Source organism: Sinocyclocheilus rhinocerous, unplaced genomic scaffold (genome assembly GCF_001515625.1).
Source record: "Sinocyclocheilus rhinocerous isolate Xijiao unplaced genomic scaffold, SAMN03320098_v1.1 scaffold1214, whole genome shotgun sequence".
NCBI classification, from domain to species: Eukaryota; Metazoa; Chordata; class Actinopteri; order Cypriniformes; family Cyprinidae; genus Sinocyclocheilus; species Sinocyclocheilus rhinocerous.
Genome location: NW_015627891.1, coordinates 394,984 through 415,963, shown reverse-complemented (window position 1 = coordinate 415,963; position 20,980 = coordinate 394,984). Strand labels below are relative to the sequence as shown.

The window sequence follows — 20,980 nt, the reverse complement described above, 5'->3', positions numbered from 1 at the left end:
ACAGAAAGAATGAGAGTTTATGATGAGGTTGTGTGTCTCAGAACAATGATTAAGTGTTAAATGCTCTGTAGGTTACAAAAAATTAAGCAATTACTCTTGATTAATGTAACAAGTGTTTATATTTTGAGTTGTAATGATCTATGAAAACAGGGCTGTTTTTCTTTTACTTAAATAAAGGTCATGTTAAAAGTTTTGTAAAAATTGTGTCATGCCTTCAACATGTACAGTACACTATCAATCAAAAGAGGTCAGCATGATTTTTTATATATTTATTTTATATTATTTTAAAAATTTTTGAAGAAATTTGTATTTTTATTCAGCAAGGATGCATTATATTAATCAAAGTGACAGTAAAGACAATTCTAATCTTTACAAAAGATTTCCGTTTCAAATAAATGGTTATTTTGAACATTCTGTTCATCAAAATATCATATATGATAACTATATGATAAACTATAGTTTGCACAGAAAAACAATATTTTATTGTTATATTCAAATATTCAATATATATTCAAAAATATTCAATATTTTAAGTTTCAATGTTTAAAACACTGATGATAAGAAATGTTTCTTAAGCATCAAATCAGTATATTAGAATGATTTTATTAGAAGACAGATCCATATTAGAAGGATCATGTGACACTGAAAATTCAGCTTTGCCATCACAGGAATAAATTGCATTTTAATATATATTAAAATAGGAGAGTTATTTTAAATTGTAATAATATTTCACATTAAACAAATTGCATTAAAAATCTTACAAACCCCCAAATCTTCAAGATTCATTATTGTTTTATCAAAGATTCATTCATTATTGTTTTACTATATTTTTAAGCTATATACCATAAATATAACTTCCATAAAGTGCTGTAGAAAAGACTATGTAAGTTTCTCGCCCCTGTGCTCCAGACCTCAAAGGAGCCATTGCTGATTCCAGTGACTGTGGTTCTCAGTGGTTAAAAGCAGGTGTCTTTGTTTTTACAAAATAACAGTTATTAATCAAATAAAACATAACTGTCACTTATCTTCTATTTGTCTTAGTTTCAGCAAGGTCAAAGATACCTGGATGGCAGACGCAACACAGCTAAACTCTCCAGAATCAGCAAGAAATCTCACTTCCAGTCCTGATTTCACCTCTCCTGAAGTACCTGTCACTGAACTTGCACAAATCTGTAATTTATTAGAAACGGCACTGTCAGCCCCACCTAGAACACATGAGGCTGTCTCTGTAGCGCCAACTGCATCCAGCAGTAATAAAGAGATGTCACATAAGACCAAAGACAAGTAGGGAAGGAGCCGATGAGTCCATGTGTGTGGAGATTGAGCCAGCCCCTCAGGCTCTAAAATCTGTGCACGTCTTACCTGCTGCTCAGGTACATCAGCTGTACATCCATTAACTTCATGAAGAGGAAGAACCTCCTTTTGTTCAGAATCATCAAGATGGAAGAGAATGGTAAGCACCTTCATCCTGTAATCCATGTATTCATTTATTCATCCATCCATTTTGTGGGCTGTGGTTAGTCCTAGCTCCAGAAGGAATATAAGGAGGTGTCAGGCTCCAAACAGTTAGAGTTTAGTCAGATACTTACCATGGCAACATGGTGGCAAAATCTAAGAAGTGATTTTCCCTAAAAGTTCTGATATAATTGACACCTGAGGGGGCAGGGTGACAATTGTGCTGGCTTAATTTCCTCTGAAAATCATTTTCTTTATTACATTCTTTATTCTTTATTTTTTTTAATTAGGGGAAAAAATACATTGAACATCTTTGGATTTCATGAATGACAAACAGGCATAGACTCGTAACTATGCAGCCAAATCAAACAGAATCCTAAAGACACGGACTGATCTGCATGAGGCCACTAAATTATAGGGGAAATTATGCAATGACTTTAAGAAGGTCCGAGTATTTTAAAATAATTTTGGATTTATTTAATGTGTCTGATAAATTAATATATGTAAACATGTAGGTAGGTGTAAATGTGAAATGTAAATGTTTAAAATATAAAAATGAAATTAAGTTGTAATTCGGCGCCACTTCAATTCTAAAGGACAAACTTGTTATAGCCTATATAAATCTATAATAATATTTTAAACAACGATATTTTGTGCTGCCTATTTGTTGTTTGTGAATCTGAAGTCTAAAGTGGTTTAGGCCTACTGTATATGACTAATAATCCTTTATCGACACACCGTCTATGAGCAGCCTCTGCTACTTGTTGTTATGGTTACCTCATCTAGCCTACTCAGCTTCGTTATTACTGTTTAGCAGCTGGTGAAAAATATACGCAGTGACTAACTTTTAAGGTGCGAATTTTTCTTGACGAATTAAATTCAATAGGAATACGTGCGATCCGGAATTTTGCCTGAGGGCGAAAAACTTCCCCACGCAGATTTTGCTTAATTTCGCAGATAATTCGCACCGTGGGGTTATTGATCTACAGAGGGGGTTAATTTACTGGTCTGTCTGCTATGCTCATTTAGGTCCGCTCGCTGCCGTGAGTGGTCGTTATAATTAGAGACCCCCGCGGTCGCGTCGGGTTACACTCACTCACTCCGCCGCGCGGCCGCTTCTCCCCGCGAGCTCAGCTGGAAACGAGAGGGAATATATGAGCTTCACTCTTCGCTACACGCAGTAATATGAACTCCCTTACGATTTGTATTTGTCCTTGTTGTAGTTGACGACGGAAAACTTTCAGCACTGGTGCAATTGGACATTTAAAGAGAGTTTCATACTTTGTCAAACATGTAAGTAGAGTTCAAGTTCATCTGAACAGACCCACCTTGACAGATCTAAGGTCACTGAATAACGCATAACTCGGATTCAATCGTAATAATACCATGCTTATTTTAATGTATTAATTATCTTTGTTGTTGTGAATTTTGTTCTGAGAGTTTAAAACGTTATATGCATACTATAATATAGCCTAAATACATTTAAAAATAAATATTATGCCACTTTATAATATACTATAAATGAATAGGCTTTCAGTTTAAAAGAGTACTGTCGGGCTCAGATAAAGCCATAAAGCCACGCAGTAGACTCGTAGACTGTAGGCCTATGTGTTCGATAGTTGATATTGATATTGACGTGTGTGTTATATTGTGTTCTAATTGTAACGCGTGCCCGCGCCAGCGCTATTTTGGGCCCGTGGAGCGCGCAACGCCCTTCTCGCGCTTAAGAGGTCACGCTGTTTATTCTGGACCGTGTGCGGAACGTTTCTGCTGCCTTTGTATGCAACTCTGATAAAGACTAAGTTCAGCGGAAACTTAGTTAATAATTCAAATGGTCAAAACACAATAACATAGCCTACACAATAACCCACATACAGTCAGTGGCCTACCAAGTCAATGGCAAAAAATTGCATAGCCTATATATATATATATTAATTTAATTTAATATATATGCACATATACATACATACATAAAATATTTTGCGATTGACAATTTTTTTTTAAAAATTTTTTATGCCACTGTATGTGAACCTGCTGAGAGGAAAGCTTATGCACTTAAAGTTACTTACAGCTTTCATTGTTCTCAAAGGGATTAGCTGTTACTTATTGTTTTGGCAATGATTTCTGTTAGAAATAGAAAAAACATAGGTGTAATGAAGTTGCATAAAGAGCTTAATTAAAAATTTTAGTTGGTAAACAGTTCTACATTCTGGGTGAATAAAGAACACTATTCGTGCCCAGTGTTTTGTTCAAAGGCAGTTTCAGACACTTCACTCCTTTGTCACTTGTCAGTGTATTTGGAGTTTTCTGGTTAGGCGTAGTGACATATGTTCCCATAAAAGATTTGTCTCTGCTCTAGGTGATCGTCCCGTGGGAGTGTTGCGTTCTGTACGTGTGAAATGCTTTAGATGCTGTTGTGAGATGCTGTTGTGCTGTTGTTTAGATGTTCATGTTCCTGTGAGTCCAGCTCAGGATAGTACACATTCCTCCACCCCTCTGTTCTCTAGCAGAGTCACATTGTGCTGCAAGGACACATATTCACATGGTCACAGACTGACATTTTGCCATGACTTTCTGATTTTACTGTTTACTGAAATTTGTGTTTATCTAATATTTATCATTTTTAATAATGCCGATAAATTTAAACATGCATCACAGATTCTGAAAAAAACGACAGTTGGGGCCATTGCTTTATTTGTCTATCCACAGGAACTTAAGGGTCATTGCTACTGTGCAGTATGTTCAATTTCCTCATCATATGTGTCTTAATATGATAGATAAAATATTAAACTCATAGTTATTTCTGTTTCTATGACCTCTAATATGAAAAACCAGCAACAAAAAAAAATAATTTCAAATTAAACTTTATATCTTGAGAATATTGCTTTAAGTAGTACTCAGTTTATTGATTTTTCAACTGACACGTCCTGAAAAATGTATTTTTCAGGTAAATAATCAGCTTGACCATATCATATTTCTGTAAGTCTATATACCCTTTTATAGAAATGCTTCCTTAAATTACAAAACAAGCACTTCATAAAAGTTACAGTCAAAAAAGAAATGCATATCAGAAAGGCCTCTTAATACTCCCCGGTGTCAAAGGAAGGTTAAAGTATACTATTAAAAATAAAGGTTCTTTATTGACATCTATATTTCCATAAAGAATTTTTCACATCCATGGAAACTTTCCATTGAACACAATGGAAGATTTTAAAGTTTTTTTTTTTTTTTTTTTTAATGTTCTTCACACTAGGAAAAAAACTTTTTGCTGAAAGGTTCTTTTGGGGAATCAAAAATAGTTCTTCTATGTTATCACTGTGAAAACCCCATTTTGTGAAAACAGCTTTATTCTTAAGAGTGTAAACCTGGACTGCTTTGACATCATCTGTCTCATCCACAGATGCTGCAATGCCTCAGTTTGTTCTCAGCTGACCTGTCTCCTTAGGAATAATGGCATCACAGAGGACACCTGAAGACCTGCCCGGAGAACGTGGCTCACTGCCACTGGACATCGATGATGTCCACATTCTACTGCAAGGTCAGATTGAAGTTTTTTAAGCATAAAACTAAAATAAACTATTTCAATATCTCATATCTGATTTGGTGTGTCATTGTCATTGTCTGTTATAGGTTTGACAGTATCAAAATGTATATATTGCCATTTTCAGTGGACTTTGGATGTTTCTATGAATTCATTCATTCATTCAAAAATCTTTCTTAATCTGTTTATTTAAAAGCAGATTAAAGTGATTTATTGGTGATGCCAAACGGTATGGGTTAAAATCTCTCTCTCGATCTCTCTCTCACAAATACATACACCCAAACACATTATGCTGTGATATTGAATCAATGACTTGAATAAGGCATAAATAATGCATGGTCACGTGTTTTGCAGATTGTTTGGTAACAGATAGATGTAATTAAAGTTCTGTTGCCCTGAGTCATGAAGAGTTGCACAAAAAGTGTTTTTCTAGAATGCAGGGAGTGGGTAATTCCATTTTTTTTAATCCACAAAAATCTTTGCTGTCTCTATTGTATTGTCTTTGTTGTTGTTTTGAGAGTAAAGTAATGTGGATGTGTAGATAAGATTTCTTAAAGGAATAGTTTAGCCAAAAATGCAAACTTGGAAACTTTACTCGTGCATCCTCAGGCCATCCTAGACGTAGATGAGTTTGTTTCTTCATCGGAACAGATTTGGAGAAATGTAGCATTATATCACTTTCTCACCAATGGATCCTTTGCAGTGCATGGGTGCCGTCAGAATGAGAGTTCAAACAGCTGATAAATACATCACAATAACCCACAAGTAATCCACACAACTCCATCAGTCCATCAGTAACTTTTCAGCAAATGTTCAATTTTTAAGTGAACTGTTCCTTTAATGAACACAATTTAGGCAATAATTAAGGCAAGATTACTTCTGAAAAAAAACATAATTGTTCACTCCTCGTTTGTGGAATTGAGGGGTCGATCACTTGACAAGAACTAATATGTTTTAATGTGTTTTCAGGCTACTTGTTCCATCATTTTGAAATCATTAGAAAAAAATGACATTATGAATTGGGTAATATTTCTCTCTGTCAGAGTTCTGAAATGAACTAAAAAAGTCAGTGGAAATTACTAAAAACTGATGGCAGGTGAAATTGTGTTGCACAATATTTGTTCCATGTCTCAAGAATCAGTGAATAATTAATGTCTTAACATGTTGATCACTGCCGGAGCCCTGAGGATACAGTAGAACTGCATTAGGAGAAGCGTTAATCAGTACCTGTGTGGACATGCTGTGTGCGCTTCTTTTGGCAGAAGTAAAAGGTGGAGCTTTTTTTGAAACCTGCTGTACTGGCACGTGATCTTGAATGACTTCGCTAAAGGTTACCAGGCAAGTTGTGCCGTGTGTTTACGGTAGATTTCAGTTCTACAGCTGACGCATGTTCTTCAGTATTTCAATGTGGGAGATTTGCGTTGCTTTGCTGCATTGCAAGATGACGCTGGTTTCTGCAACATTTCTGTTGTTGCACACTTCAACATGCAACAACTGATGATAATACAGGGAATTCTGGAATAGCAAATCTGCTGACAGCAGCATGGGTGAGTTTGTAGTTGGTTTGAAATATTTTTGTTCCTCTGTTGCAAAATGCTGTTTAAACGTAGATAGACCAGACAGTGTGCAATAATTAATTTTTTTTTTTTTTAACTAACATTATTTTTATTCTATCATGCACACGTGAACATCATTGTGCAATCACCACTGTTGATGTCTCCTTAAAAGACAACAAAAAGAAGTTGCCTCATTTGGTCAGGGTTGAACACCCATCTGAAAGGTATCATAAGAAGAAACACGGATCACAAGGTAAAGTGCACATAATTTGTATAAAAAATTTTTTTATTTTAAAGCGTTCAATATTGGCTGTATGTCTTGAAAGAGTTCTTTAAGATTATAGTAATCATGGAGCTTTCAGTTATAGTAGTGTATTTGTTTTTACTTCTCTAATACTATGAATCATTATGAAAGTAATTTGTTCATCATATCTGTCCCGCCTGAATGAAGTATCAGCTAAAGTTGTCATCCATGTTATGTGTCTTTTCTATTTTTATCTCCTCTTTTTGTTTCCCCTCCCTCTGTTGTTCTCTCAAAGGGAGGTGTTGTCTCTAACGATTTAAGAACTGCACCTCCCAAAACACATTAGACCATACGATATGAACTTTGTTCAGTGGAAACATTCCAGTCTTTTCTGTCATTGTGTTTCTGTAGCGTCCATTTAAAGTATGTCACGAGTAAAGGGGAGTGTTCACTGGGAGGATTTTGTTGTTTTCAAATCTTTCTTTCTGAGGTGGATCAACACCTTGGCTAATGATTCAGTTTTTGAGTTTGTGTCTGCCACATAATTTTTCCCTCGCTGCACTTGCCTCACTCATTTCTTTTGGCCTCTTTCATTGTTGTCTTTTAGTTACGAGTCATTCTTTTGGACTAGGTCTCTGGTGGGTTACCTCAGTTTCAAATCCCAGAAACCAAACCTGATCCCTGTGTCAGTTTCTGTTTTGCTTAACAGCAGCAACATGCAGTTTGATTTTTTTAAAGACTACAGATGGATGCCATTAATAAATGTCATTAATTACATTTGACTGAAACACATCAGAGTGATACAATTATATATAAACAAATGTTATTTTTTATTATAAACAAATACTTTCACAAGATGGTTACCTTTGTTGTGGGTCTTTTTTCACCTTGTGTACAGGTTTCTTTTACCTGTTGTGTAACAAAACAGTATTATGTACAGTATTGTGTAGTTCCTCAGTGCTTGACAAATCACTTTCCGGGGTAAAATGACCCTGGGTTAACTGTGTCAAGTGTAAAAGTGCATTAGTATTTGATAGCTGAACTTTAAATAAATCCCTAGGAAACTTAGCGTGGGTGTCAGCTGATAACATTAACCGTTTCAAAGCTTCCTCTCATCCTGTGCTGCTGATACATGTCAAACTCTTCCAGTCCTGTCAAGGAATCTATTGAAACACACATTCTCTCGTTCTCTCTTTGTGGGTCAGTCAGTCAACAGCGACAGCTCTGAGACATTATCCTGATAACTGACCTGAGAGTCTTATTCATAGTGAGTGCGGCCATGTTTAGCAGTTAATGAAGGAGAGCTCTTTTAGAATCACCGCAGGCTGGCAGAGAGAGTCAGGTTGGCAGTCAGGTTCGTCTTAAGGGGTTTGCAGAAACAGTGGTTGAAGATTTCACATGTTCGTTTGAGGAGAGAGTTGTCAACACTGAGAAAACTGTATTAGTAAAAGCTGTTCTGTGTAGACTTGGTCATATTGTGAGAGATTTTAGGGTCCTTGTTCAAGAAGAAGAATGGAAGAAGTAGAGTTAGAGAGCTTGGAGGAGAAAGATATTCTTCACACAGCCAAAGAGCTCATTGACTTTGTGGAACTTTATAACGGTAAACATAAATGGCGCTCTATTTGATGTGACTACTACTTTTAGGTCTGTATTGTGTTTCATGTGGAGCACACACAAATTATTTAGATTGGTATGAATGAATGAATGAATTTGCTCTCAAACAAATGTTTTTTTTTCTTTCCTCATTGTTTAAATAAATGTTTATTCTTCTACAGATTAAAACATGTTATTTCAATTTTATTTAATTGGGGTGAAAAGAATTTGGGTTAAAATGTAATTAGGGTAAAAGGTACACATTTTTGTATTAAAATAGACAAAGACAAACCTGACTAGTGTCATTATACCCTCCAAAATGTTATCGTTGGTTGAATACAAATGCACCTGTTTCTTGCTCATGCGTTTATAAGATCTATTCTTAGACATTTGTTTGAATTGAACTGAAACACGGCACATAGTGATTCAATCCTGCAGATCATGTGTGTGTAATTGTATGAGGTGTGTTCCCTCACTATATTTCTACATGCTGGTTTTCATGATGTTCTCCTGTCTGTTTTGCCTTCAGTTGAGCAGGAGCAAATTCAGAAGAGAACCTTCACCAACTGGATCAATGCCCAGCTGTCTAAGGTGAGGGTCAAAGTTCAAGAGCTCCTAAACCTGATTTAGAAAAGCTATATCAATGATGTTGTGTTTATTTGAATCATCATAAACTTCACTTGCATTATTTTTAATCATGTGTATTTACACAGTAAATAACAATGACATCAGAATCGGCAACTAAATTACAGATAAATGACGGACATGGAGAGTTTTTTTTTTTTTTTGGTAGAGGTCATTCCTGCAGGTTCTCCAATAGCAGAGAGGGAATCGGGTGGGCAGGGGGTAAATATAATCTTCTCAGACATGGGCCAGAAAGACAGACAGCAACAGGAGTTGCTCAGCACACACACTCGTGAACACACATATTCACACCCACAGCTACTTATAAAGTGAGCAAATGACACAATCAGTTTGTCGTGGCTTGATGTCTTACATGCATGAACAGAGGACAGATAAGAGGTGTTATTTTAGATAGTTTCATATGCTCTTTTCTCCATCTCCCCAGCAAACACTTATGTATGACTAATGCCTGGAGCTCTCAGTTTCACGTAAAAGGTTTTTACCGGATGAGTTCACACAAGCTTGTTTGATTTGTCCTCTAGACATGTCTGAAAATCTGCTATGAGCACATTGACTTCTATTACCAAACAAAACTGTAAATGGAAGCTAAGCAATATTCCAAACTATACAATTTTACACAAAAAAGGTTTTGGGTAGATTTGAGGGTAATGTGCTTAATTGTAATTGAAAACAACAACAACAAAAGCCAAACTTAAATTTTTTCTTAATTTTGAGGTGAGATATGATGATGGATAAATTACTTTTAATCATTTTTTTTATTTTATTTGTATCTAAACCAGGGGTGTCAAACTCAATTCCTGGAGGGCCGGAGCCCTGCAGAGTTTAGATTCAACCCTAATTAAATACACCTGATCCAACCAATCAAGTCCTTCAGGCTTATTTGAAAACTACATGCCATGGTATATGTGTTGGAGCAGGGTTGGAACAAAACTCTGCAGGGCCCCGGCCCTCCAGGAATTGAGTTTGACGCCCCTGATCTAAACAAAGAAAGATGTAGAACCCATTCTGCCCCTGTATGGTTTAGGTATAAATTTATATTCCATGTGCATGGTATATACCATGTGGTGTTTAATATGTGGTATTTTATTTTGCTTTCTCAGAGGAGTCCTCCAGTTACTGTGGTGGATCTTTTCAATGAATTCAGAGATGGAAGCAGACTTTTGGACCTGCTGGAGGTGTCGAGTGGTCAGAGAATGGTAAGTGTCTGATTCATTAGTGGTCAACTGATTTTTCAAAAACCTATGCTGATATCTAGAGAGCAAAGTGGCCATTGCCCAATATACATACACATCTATACCTGTACGCCTATAATGTAATAAAACTTACTGTGAGATTTATGAGAAGAGATTAATATTTATTTTGCACAATTATACTCCATATCTGCTCAAAAATGTTTGAAAACAGAAGAATGTGCACTATCCATTGACTAGGTTATTGGTTGATTTGGAACTGACACAAGCTGAGCTGTTATTTGGTCATGTGGGCATGCTTGATAATCTTAAAATATTGGCAGATATACCATTCTGTTACAAAAAACAATAGCAGTTATTTTGTGATAACCGCAACCTACCTTCATTTCAGAGCCGGGAAAAAGGAAGGGGGACATTTCAGCACAGAACAAACATTGAGAAAGGTCTAGCGTTCCTTAAGAGGAAATCGGTAAGATGCACCAGCAGTGGCCACAGTGGAAAATACTCATTTTCATGTATCAACACATGAATGGATCAACTCAATTCTTGATTTTTTTTCCCCAACAGGAGAAGGTTTTCAACTTGATGCAATCAATTTAAATTTGTAAAACAGATGTTAATCCATTTGTGTTGGAACTACATTAATGATTTTTGTTTGTTTGGGAAGGGGATTTTCTGTTCTCAGCATGCATGTTTTTTGGATGCTGGACAGGCTAATGAAAGTGAAGATTATTCTGTGCTGCTTTGAAGAACAGTATAATTTTTCTTTGCCACTCCAGCCAACATCATGCACTTCACACAACTGTGTGAAGAAAAGCATTGCTTTTAGCTCTCTGCTGTGTAGAGGTGAAATATCAACATCTGTTACTTTATCAACATCTTTGTCCTGCAGATCAAGCTGGTCAACATCAATGTCTCAGACATTATGGACGGGAAACCTTCCATCATTCTGGGTCTCGTCTGGACCATCATCATGCACATTCATGTAAGTTTACTGTCTCAGTCTAACAGAAGAGATGATACAGATGATATTACCCCCAAGACTCCAGAAATCCTAATAAAGTGTACTAATATAAAATGTACTTCAAATATACTATAACTGAGAAGAGTGATTGTCAATTTTGTGATTTTTCTGATGGGTATTTTACATTGTTTAGATCGAAGAGTTGGCCAGCACATTGAACTTTAGTTCTCGTCAGTCGTCTCTGGAGTCACTGGCGAGTTTGGACACTCGTTCGACCAGCAGCAGTGCCCGCAGCAGTCCAGTGCCACCCCGTGGTTCACCCCTGCACACCCGTTTCCGCGTATCTGCCAAGAAAGCCCTGCTGCTGTGGGTCAGAGAGCAGTGCCAGAGGTGAGGAACAACCTGCTAGAAGGGATTCTTGGAAACAGTGAGATTCTGTTCTATAAAACCCTATTCTTTTTGCATCTTTCTCAGGGCTGGTTGTACTCTGAATGTGAAGGATTTTAAGGCGAGCTGGAGGAGTGGTGTAGTGTTTTTGGCGATACTTCATGCTCTAAGACCGAATATAGTGGACCTAACCAGAGCCCGAACAAGAACGAACAGACAGAACCTGGAGGAAGCCTTCCACATTGCTGAAAGAGAACTTCACATCCCCAGACTACTAGATCCAGCCGGTAAGTGTGTGTTTGGGCCATGCAAATATATGCTGTGTTGTTTTGCTGTATGTATGCAACAAGCAGTGATAATTTTAGGCTTTTGTTTTCTATATGACCTAATCATAGGAGAATGGTGTATTTGTATTTCAGATGTTGATGTTAGGGATCCTGATGAAAAATCTATTATGACTTATGTTGCTCAGTTCCTGCAGTACTCTAAAGATACTTCTGTTTCTGATGAGGAAATGCAGGTTAGCCACACACACGTCACACACACACACATTGTGCACACTTTTCTCATTGACTTTTTTTGTTGTTGCTTTACAATGACTATACCCTAAATCTGGTCTCTTACAGATACTTTTTGCCATTTTTATATTTTAATAAAAACAATATTTTCAATTTTCAGTACTAAATTTAACTAAAGAGCACTGTCCTAATTCCATGTCCTAACCATGAAAATAAAGGAATTGTTCAAGCAAAAATTAAAGATCTGTCATAATTTATTCACTCTCTTGTTCCAGCTATTTTTTAGAACTGTTCCTTTGTGTGGTGTTAGTAGGGCATCATGATTAATCAAAATAAAACCAAAATTACAATAGAGCTTTTTAAAAAATTAAAAAAAAATCACATTTTTAATCAGTCAAAATTTTCTTCAGTTCAATCTCAATTGGAAATTTTCCTCTAAGCATGCATCCTTAGGTTTTACTATATTTGTGTGTATTTTTTTTTTATATTCACCAAGCATAATATTTCAAAACAAGTACACAGGACAGTATTCCTCCAATAAATCGAAATGCTCTAGTGACTCTTTATGCTCTCACATCTCTTTTTCTCTTGTTCCTCTGTTTATTTTTCTTTCTGTTTTTTCTCTCTCTATGGTGGTTTAGTATCTCACTCCTCCTCAGTGCCTCTCTCCTGTCAATCTGCCATCAGACTTTACTCCTTCTATAGCTGCGTCACCTTTAAGACAGGTAATTCTATCTGTCTATCTCTCTCTTAGTTTTACAGTAGCTGCTGGATTCCTTAACTGCTTTTTCTCTTTTAGTTTGGTAAAGGTGCATTAGTTTTTGTTATCATTTTGTTACCAGGATTATTCATGAATGTCTGTGAAAGGTTCATTTGGACTTGTCTGGCTTGTTGTTTGATCCTAAACCAATGTGTAAATGCAGTATATATTGTACACTCTCAAAAAAGGTACAAAAGCTATCACTGGAGCAGTATTTTTTCAAAAGGTACACTTTTGTACCTTATTTACCTCTACATCTTTCTACCTTAAAAGTAAATAGTAGTACCTAAAGTGTACATATTAGTACCTAAATGGTACATATTAGTACTTTTTGGAAAGGTCTGCCCTTTTTTGACTGATTTTTACTGAAGAGTTTTTTTTTTTATTGTGGTCCACTTGTGTCATTTTTACTTGAACTGTTCTCTGATCAGGCTCACCTGTTAATGCCCTGTCCAATCAAATCAGGCCCTCCCAAATCACCTGAGACAGCTAGAGCAGCTGCCCCTAGGGTAAAATATCAACCCTGTCCTCTTTTAAGATGCCCCCTATGATGCTCAGTAACTACTAGTGTCTTGCATGTATAAACATGCTAATAACTGTAAACTCAATTACTGTATGAAGATAACCCCAGAAATTACAGAACTAATCCATTAAAACCAGACATTACAGAGATAATCCACGGAATTAAAGATAATTTATTTAATAAAGCAGATCTTGTGTTTGAAGACTCTAATACACTCAACTTGAGCGTTCGTGGTACATAAACAAAAGCCTTTTAATTACAGACATGCTGAGAAAGTTGGTTTGTGTTAAGAACTTGCTTCCTCTAGAGGACTGCAGTACTAAACTCTGCTTTACGGTTTAGTATGTAATGCAAATAGTGTTTAACTTGTGCACAGCTTTAATCCCATTTTAATCCATATCATTTACCTCATATGAAATATGAAAATATTTTTGTTTTGTATACCTTGATTATAATGGCACCATAAAGTACTTCTAAAAAAAAAAATCAAAGGCTGTGTCCGAGTAGGTACTTCTTTTGAATAAGTAATGAAAAAAGCATGTTTTATAACATTACTCCATGTTGGCATGTGTCATGTGACCTACCAGCGTCCGTTGCATTGCTTAGTACAGGGGTGTCAAATTCATGCTGCATTCACGCCATGTTGTAATTACTGTGAATTCGAGATGACAACACGTGACGTTCTACTTGGAGCTGTTCACACCCTTGGACTTGATAGTGCGATAGTTCCGAGTCCAAATCCAAGGGTTCCTAAACATAGCACCTAATGAATCTGAGGTGGTCAGGGTGTACAAGTAGTAGCTCTCAGAAAACTCCCAGTTCACAAGTTGTAATTATGAGTTCTACGAGGACGTGAACGCTTTTTACAAGTTGGTATCTCGTAATCGCAGTAATTATTATATGGTATGAATGCACCTTCAATTCATGGACTCTATTTTATTTTGCCTACTATTTTATGAAAACTGTGAATTCGGACATGCTACTCTTTACACATAATGTTTTTATATTACTATACAGTATGGCAGTATGCAATTTCAAATGCAGCCAAACAACTCTTTATTTTTTGTTTGTTTATTTGTTGATCTTTCCTTTTTGTTCCTATCTGTCTAGACCTCAGCCAATCAGAAGGCTCAAGAGGTCACATGCTGGTTGGATCAGGCCTATCAGGAGCTGATAGAGGGGTGGGACTCCACTGAAGGAGAGAGCTATGCTGAGAGATACCAAGTAAGACCTAAATTCTTATTCTTTGATCTAATCTTATTTTAATGAAATAAAAGTCCACACTGCTGAATGAAACAAGATGCGCTAAAGTTATTCTGGGAAATACATTATTTAATTTGAGCGAAGAACATTGATTTATTTATTTGCAAATAATGTAACATATTTTTTGTTCCAGAAAAAGATTTTATTCCAGTTTTTTTAAATCTATTTTAATCTATTGAATATGTTGAGATACTGAATTATGATATCCTATAAACGAAATGAACACATTTTTAGATTTGCGCCAGTTTTGTTGTACATGATTATTTGCTATTGTTGTTGATTTGTTTGCATTAATATTTATATGATTTTGTGTCAGGTCTTCCACACCTTCATTGTGTCCTTTAACGAACAGCGGAGGCCTGTAATGCCGTTGCTAACAGCGATGAAGAGGACTCCTCATCTCAGTGCAGAGCAGAAAGCTCTCAGACGAGCATGGGATGCTCTCGCTGAGAAGGTCAGAGGTCACTGCATCACAGAAACTTTCTTGGTTGTTACTTTTGATGGGTTTTATTCATCTATTTTGAGTATTCGATTTTGTGCTGAGATTCATCAGACTCAATAGAAAAACAGAAAAATAACATGTCTGAATGCATGTCATCTAAATGGATGCAGTTTCCTCCTAGTGTATAGAAATTCACACAGTAGAAGTCTTATGCTAATTTGCACTGATATATGTGTCTGTGGTAGCTGCGTGAGTATAAAACAGAGCTAGACCTGAGTCTCCCACCCCCACTGGACACCGTAGGGCGCTGGTTATTGCGTATTGAAGAGGTTTTATCTGCTGAAGAAGGTGAGCCAATAGATCATGCCCGAGCCGCAGAGGAGGCCCGGGAGAAACTCGAGCTACTAAAGGTTTGACTGACTTCCTTATGTTAATTTTATTATGCCTATAGAGCCGTTCAGTCATGAAAATGTAAGTAATGTCACATTTCTGCCTGTGTCTTTATCTGCAGGTGTGTTTGGAGGAGATGCCACATCATATCAAGAGGTTTAATATGTTTCAAAACACAAATGAGTTTGGAGAGACTCTGGTGCCGACAGACAAGATGGAAGAGATGAAGAGAAGGTGAGTTTGGTTGCTTAATCAGACATGAGTCCGATTGCAAATGAAACAGCATCATTTTTAATTGCAGTATTTGCTGTTCATAAAATGCAGCAAACTATTTAATTATTTTGTGTATGCATCCATTTTCCAGGTTCACTGGTGTCCGTGTAACAGCTAAATATCATGGTATTAAGCTGGAGTACCATGAGTGCAGACACACAGTGTTAGACCTGCTGAATCAACTCAACATTAAACTGCGATCTTGGAAAAGAGCCTACATTTCCCAGGAGGCTGTTCGTGTGCTAATGCAGGACTGGAATGTGAGTGAGAATTTTAGTGAAGTCAAAGTGTCAGAATGCAAAAAATATTTTTGCTCCTGGGCATTGCTTGGCAATTAAAATTAAACATTAAACTCTGAAATTGTGGATGCTTTAAGCTTTGATCATAATGAATGTTTTTAGGAGACTGTGAACAAACAGGAACTGACTTCTTTGCTGGATGGAGCCCTCCATAGACTCAAACTAATCGCCAACAAATACACCAGCAAGGCTGCCTTGGGTAATACAAAGGAACTGTGTATGCATGCTCCTAAATGACCATAAAATTACAGTGTAAATAAGTACGAAATGACAATAAAAAACTATAGATGTATGAAGAACTGTAAAACTGTTAAAACTGTATCCTCTGCATTTTTGTGAAAAGTCTTGTTACTGAACAATCAATAATTATTGATATTCTGATGTCTGCTTCAGCTGGAGACTCGACTCAGGTAAATCATCAGGTGGCTGATCTGGAAGCAGATGTGACAGTGACTCTGGAGGGTGTACGGATGGTGAGGGGTACTATGGGCCGTGTTTTGGCAGCATGGGACTCTTACAGTGATATCTACACCTCATTGCGCGCATGGCTGGAGCAGGGTCCACATGGCCAGCGACACAGACAGAGAACAGAGGTGAACAAACACATGTATAGAGAAAAATCTGAATTTACTTTGTTATTGAAGTTACTGTCAATCCATGCTCTGGGTAGACAAAGCTCAAATATTTTTAATGGCTGTTGGTGTTTTTTTTTTTTTGGAATGTAAACATGCCCTCTCATTGGTTTCCTAGGTGACATTATCAGTAATGTCAGAGTGGAGTTCTCGCCAAGCTCACCTGAATGAGGTGGCCAACTACTTGACAGAGGTCACAGACCCACAGACTAGCCGCGCTATTTCAGATGAACTCTGCAAGATAAATCTGCTCTGGGCTGACTTTGCCAAAATAGCCCAATTTGTAAGTTACCCATCATGTTCAAACTTGGATACTCCATGTGCAACCATAATCATAAAATAAAGTATTAAAAAAACGTGTGCTTATCTTGAATAGGAACAATACATTGTTTTGTCTGATTACATTGGACAGAGATATCAAATAGATTGCCTTTTGTAGTATTTTGAAGCAAGTTGTATATTTTCAGTCTTTAGCTGAGGAGCCCAGTGCTGGCCCATCTAGTGCTCAGACAGTTCAGTCTCTGATAAGGGAGGCCACTCAGTTACTGAATGAACCTGTGGAGGTGGTTTCTGGATCACTACGTACTTACACAAAGAGATTACAGGTATGCAGTGTGTGCACATACATTTATGCGCACACTCACACATACATAAAAACACACAATATATACTTCATATTCCCTGCTTTTTTATTAGTATGCATTTGTGATTTTGTCTTTTTGTTTTCTAAATTTAAGAATAGACCAAGTAGGATTTAACTTAAAATTGTTATTTCTTCCAGCTTATGATGACGAAAATAAAGGATGTGGATCTAGAAGCCCTCTCGCCATCTCTAGACTGCTCTCCAGAAACCCTGAGCAAACTTCAGGAAGCTATACCTGAAGTAAGCAAATGCATTGCTTTGGTTGGCCCTTTAGGTCTTCATGTGCATTGTGTTACTTTTCTTGCCTTTGTGTATGCGATCAAATTATATAGTATCATATTAGCAGAATATCACGTTTTTAAAATGTTAATCTAACAATAATAATGATCTTTACTGATGTCTGTATGCATTTCTGTTTTTTGTGTGTATATCTAGGTCTTGCAGACACTGTGTGAGGCAGAGCAGGTGTGTGATGAGCTGCGCGTGAGTGTGAGCGGGTTGGATGGGCGTCTTGCTGAACTGTTACACTGGGAGATGGAAGCCAGAGAGTTGCATCAGCTCCTGAAGGAGGAAACACACAGGCAGAGAAGAGGGCAAGACCCCAGAGCACGGGTGAGTATCTACAAGCAACACAAAATATTCATACATCACTTTACTTAGCCGATTTGGAATAAAGGGCTCTTCTCTCTTGCCCTGTAGATGTTGATTTCAAGGGGTCTACAGTTAGAGGGTCAGGTGGTTATGGAGGAGCAGGATCTGCAGGTGATGGTCATGAATAGTCAAAAGACTTCACCACTGCAGTATCTCATCGTATCCACCATGCAGGACAGAGTCCGCACTGCTGTTGAAAAGTCACAGGTCTGTCGACTGCTTTTAGATTAACAACACCTTTAAAAAAAAAGTTAATCTATAGCATTGGATCAGCTCTTTCAATAATTATCAGTTATGCCATAAATTATGTTTTCTGTTATTTTCCTTTAATTCCTAGGAATGAGTAACCTTGTTTCAGAATTGCATGCAAATGAATTATGATTTTGAAATTTTGCTAAATCTCAACAGGAAGCCATAGGGATGCTCAGCTCTTTAGGGGCTTGCAGAGACAGAAGCCCTGTTAGAGACCAGCCCCCTTCCAAGATCTTTGTACAGTATCATGAGATAGAGGAAGAGTCCCAAACCCAAAAACCCTCCTTCCAGTCTATCTCTCCATCAGGAGCCTCTGGCCAAACAGAACCTCAGCCTGCAGTCAGGGCCAAAGTCCCAAAATATTCTCAAATACCCTCAGAGGTATCTTCTCAAGTTGTAGACCTGAAGACCCAGCCTTGTAGTCAGACTGTGCCTATGATTGTTGTACAAGACTATGAAGATGAGAAAAGTAGTCCAGAACCACAAATGCACCCCTGTATGCAAGTGAAAGACTCTCAGTCCATTAAAGTTAAGTCACAGAAAGTCCATGCTCAAACAAAAATCGACATAGAGCATCATGTAGAAAGCCAGGTATCTTTACCACAACCTGTGACACAACAACAGACAGAAAACCAGGGGCAGGTGCAAGGTCCAGTAGCTAGCCAACCCTCACAGAACCTACAACAAGCAGAATCACAAGTACATAATGAACAACAATTAGCAACACAGCCATATGTGCACATACAGCAACAAGAGAAAACTCAGCTTGCAAAACAGCAGAAGGTTCAACCACAAGTACCAATCCAGTCACAGCCTCAGGGCCAACTAGAAACACAAACACAGCAAGCTCCAAAGCAGCAAAGGAAAGTAAAGAAGTCCCAGGCATATCTGCAGAACAGACCTTGGCTTCAGCAGAAGAGTCAATTGGAAAATGTTACCCATAAACCAGCACCACAGTTGGTGCTGCAAACTCAGTCAGAGCCTGAGGACAAATGCCAATTAAGTTCTCAAACACCACCACAGCATATAGTGACTGTTAGCTCACATAGCTCAAAAAGCATTGTTGAGAGTGATGAGAAAGACCTGAAGCCAGCTCAGCCTGTTGCACAAGAGAAACCTCTTGTAGTAACACGAAAACTACCTCAAACTTTGCCAGCAGTTCCAGCACAATCAACGACTCAAAAACAAACACAACAGACAGTGACTGTTCCGATTCATAAACAAGTATTAACCCAACCTCAGCCCTCTTTATCAACTCAAGCTCAAACAACTACACAACAACTACAAGCTACTGCACCCATTAAGCAACAAAAGCAACCTCAGATAGTGACACCACAGCAACTTCAAGTGATGATCCAGAAACAGGCACAATCTCAATCCATGACACCCATGCAACCACAGGTTATGGCCCAATGGCAGCCACAACAGACTATTGCTCAAACTCATCCTGCAGTGCCACAACCACAAAGATTTTCAGTGGCCCAAACAATGCCTCAAGGCATTTCCGGACCAGCCCAACAGTACCAAGCATCACCCATTCAACCACAAATAATGTTGCAGAGACAACAGTCACCACATGGTATAGTGCAGGCTCAGTGCCAGCAACCCACAATGCACAATCTGACTGTAATTTCCCCTCAACCTAAAGGTGCATCCCCCATACAACCAAGAATCATCTCTATGCCTCGACCCCAGATGCCTGTTCAATCTCAAACCCAAACTCAGGTCAAAGCACAGGGAAGTGCACCACTTATGATTCAACCTCAGGGGCAACCCCAGTGGTATCAACCAGGAGACGTCACCCAAACATACCCCAAAGTCCAAGGACCAATTTCTGTTGCTGCCCAGATGCAGCCACTGGCCCATTTCAAAACTCATCCCCAACCTCAAAGTATCCCTCCAGTTCAACCTCAGCAGTGGTCACCAATAAGACCAGGCATAGTGGCCCAGACCTACCCCACTGTCCAAGTTCCAGGTCAGGTAGTCCACCCTCAATCCCAAATGGCAATTTACCCTAAAAACCAACCGCTATCACAGCCTCAGCAGTGGCCCTCTGCTAGACCTGAATCACCTTGGTGTCAATCACAGATGAGACCCCAAGGTCCAGCTCAGCATATGGTTTCCTCACAGCACTGGAGGCCTGTCAGTCCAGTATACCCCGGGTCTGAAACCCAAGGGCCCATAGGACCACGTTCTCAGTCCCAATATCAAGCCCCACCAAGGCAACCAAGCCCTCAATGGCACTGGGGTCCAGTCCGGCCAGAACATCAGTTTCAAGTCTCTTCCCAGACTATGTTCCATGGTGGTCCCCAGCCAGTAGCTCCATGGAATCAACCACCTGCTCAAGCTCCTATAAGACCTCAGATTCCACAACAGCCTCAGCAAAGTCAGCAAAAGTGGAGTTCATCCAGGCCAGAGGCCCCATCTGAAACCCTTATCCAAAGCCAAGCTCCCCAGGCAGAGCTTCAGTCCCAAGATCTGATACACCAACAGCAGTCAGCTCCTTGGGTTAAGCAGTCAGCTCTTGCCCAGGCACCCCCTCAAGCCTACACTGAGGCTTATATAAAGGCACAGGCCCTGGTTAGAAATAGATTTGAGGAAGCCAAGCACTGTCTTCAAGAGCATATTATAGAAGCTATCAGTGTATTCAAGGACAAGCGAATGACGAACGAACAGGCATCAGTTAAGGAGGTTTGTCCATTTTAGTCATGAGTTAGTTTGCTTGTTTTCCTCAAGTGTTTGCAAGAGCTAAAAAAAGC

General features: G+C 38.3%; 1 protein-coding gene across 1 annotated transcript in view; it reads left to right on the top strand.

Annotated features, from left to right (window-relative positions):
* The first annotated feature begins 6,411 nt into the window (after positions 1–6,411).
* The window catches only part of LOC107736849 (nesprin-2-like), a 95,711-nt gene continuing 81,142 nt past the window's right edge, over positions 6,412–20,980 (top strand). The window contains 23 exon segments of the mRNA XM_016548209.1: positions 6,412–6,543; positions 6,725–6,805; positions 8,919–8,980; positions 10,135–10,230; positions 10,616–10,693; positions 11,117–11,209; positions 11,382–11,578; positions 11,663–11,862; positions 11,995–12,095; positions 12,735–12,818; positions 14,487–14,600; positions 14,956–15,093; positions 15,327–15,491; positions 15,593–15,705; positions 15,836–16,004; positions 16,146–16,242; positions 16,437–16,636; positions 16,794–16,958; positions 17,143–17,280; positions 17,457–17,558; positions 17,754–17,930; positions 18,018–18,176; positions 18,378–20,912. Coding sequence (XP_016403695.1) covers positions 6,540–6,543; positions 6,725–6,805; positions 8,919–8,980; positions 10,135–10,230; positions 10,616–10,693; positions 11,117–11,209; positions 11,382–11,578; positions 11,663–11,862; positions 11,995–12,095; positions 12,735–12,818; positions 14,487–14,600; positions 14,956–15,093; positions 15,327–15,491; positions 15,593–15,705; positions 15,836–16,004; positions 16,146–16,242; positions 16,437–16,636; positions 16,794–16,958; positions 17,143–17,280; positions 17,457–17,558; positions 17,754–17,930; positions 18,018–18,176; positions 18,378–20,912 — 5,268 coding nt within the window. The 5' untranslated portion in view covers positions 6,412–6,539.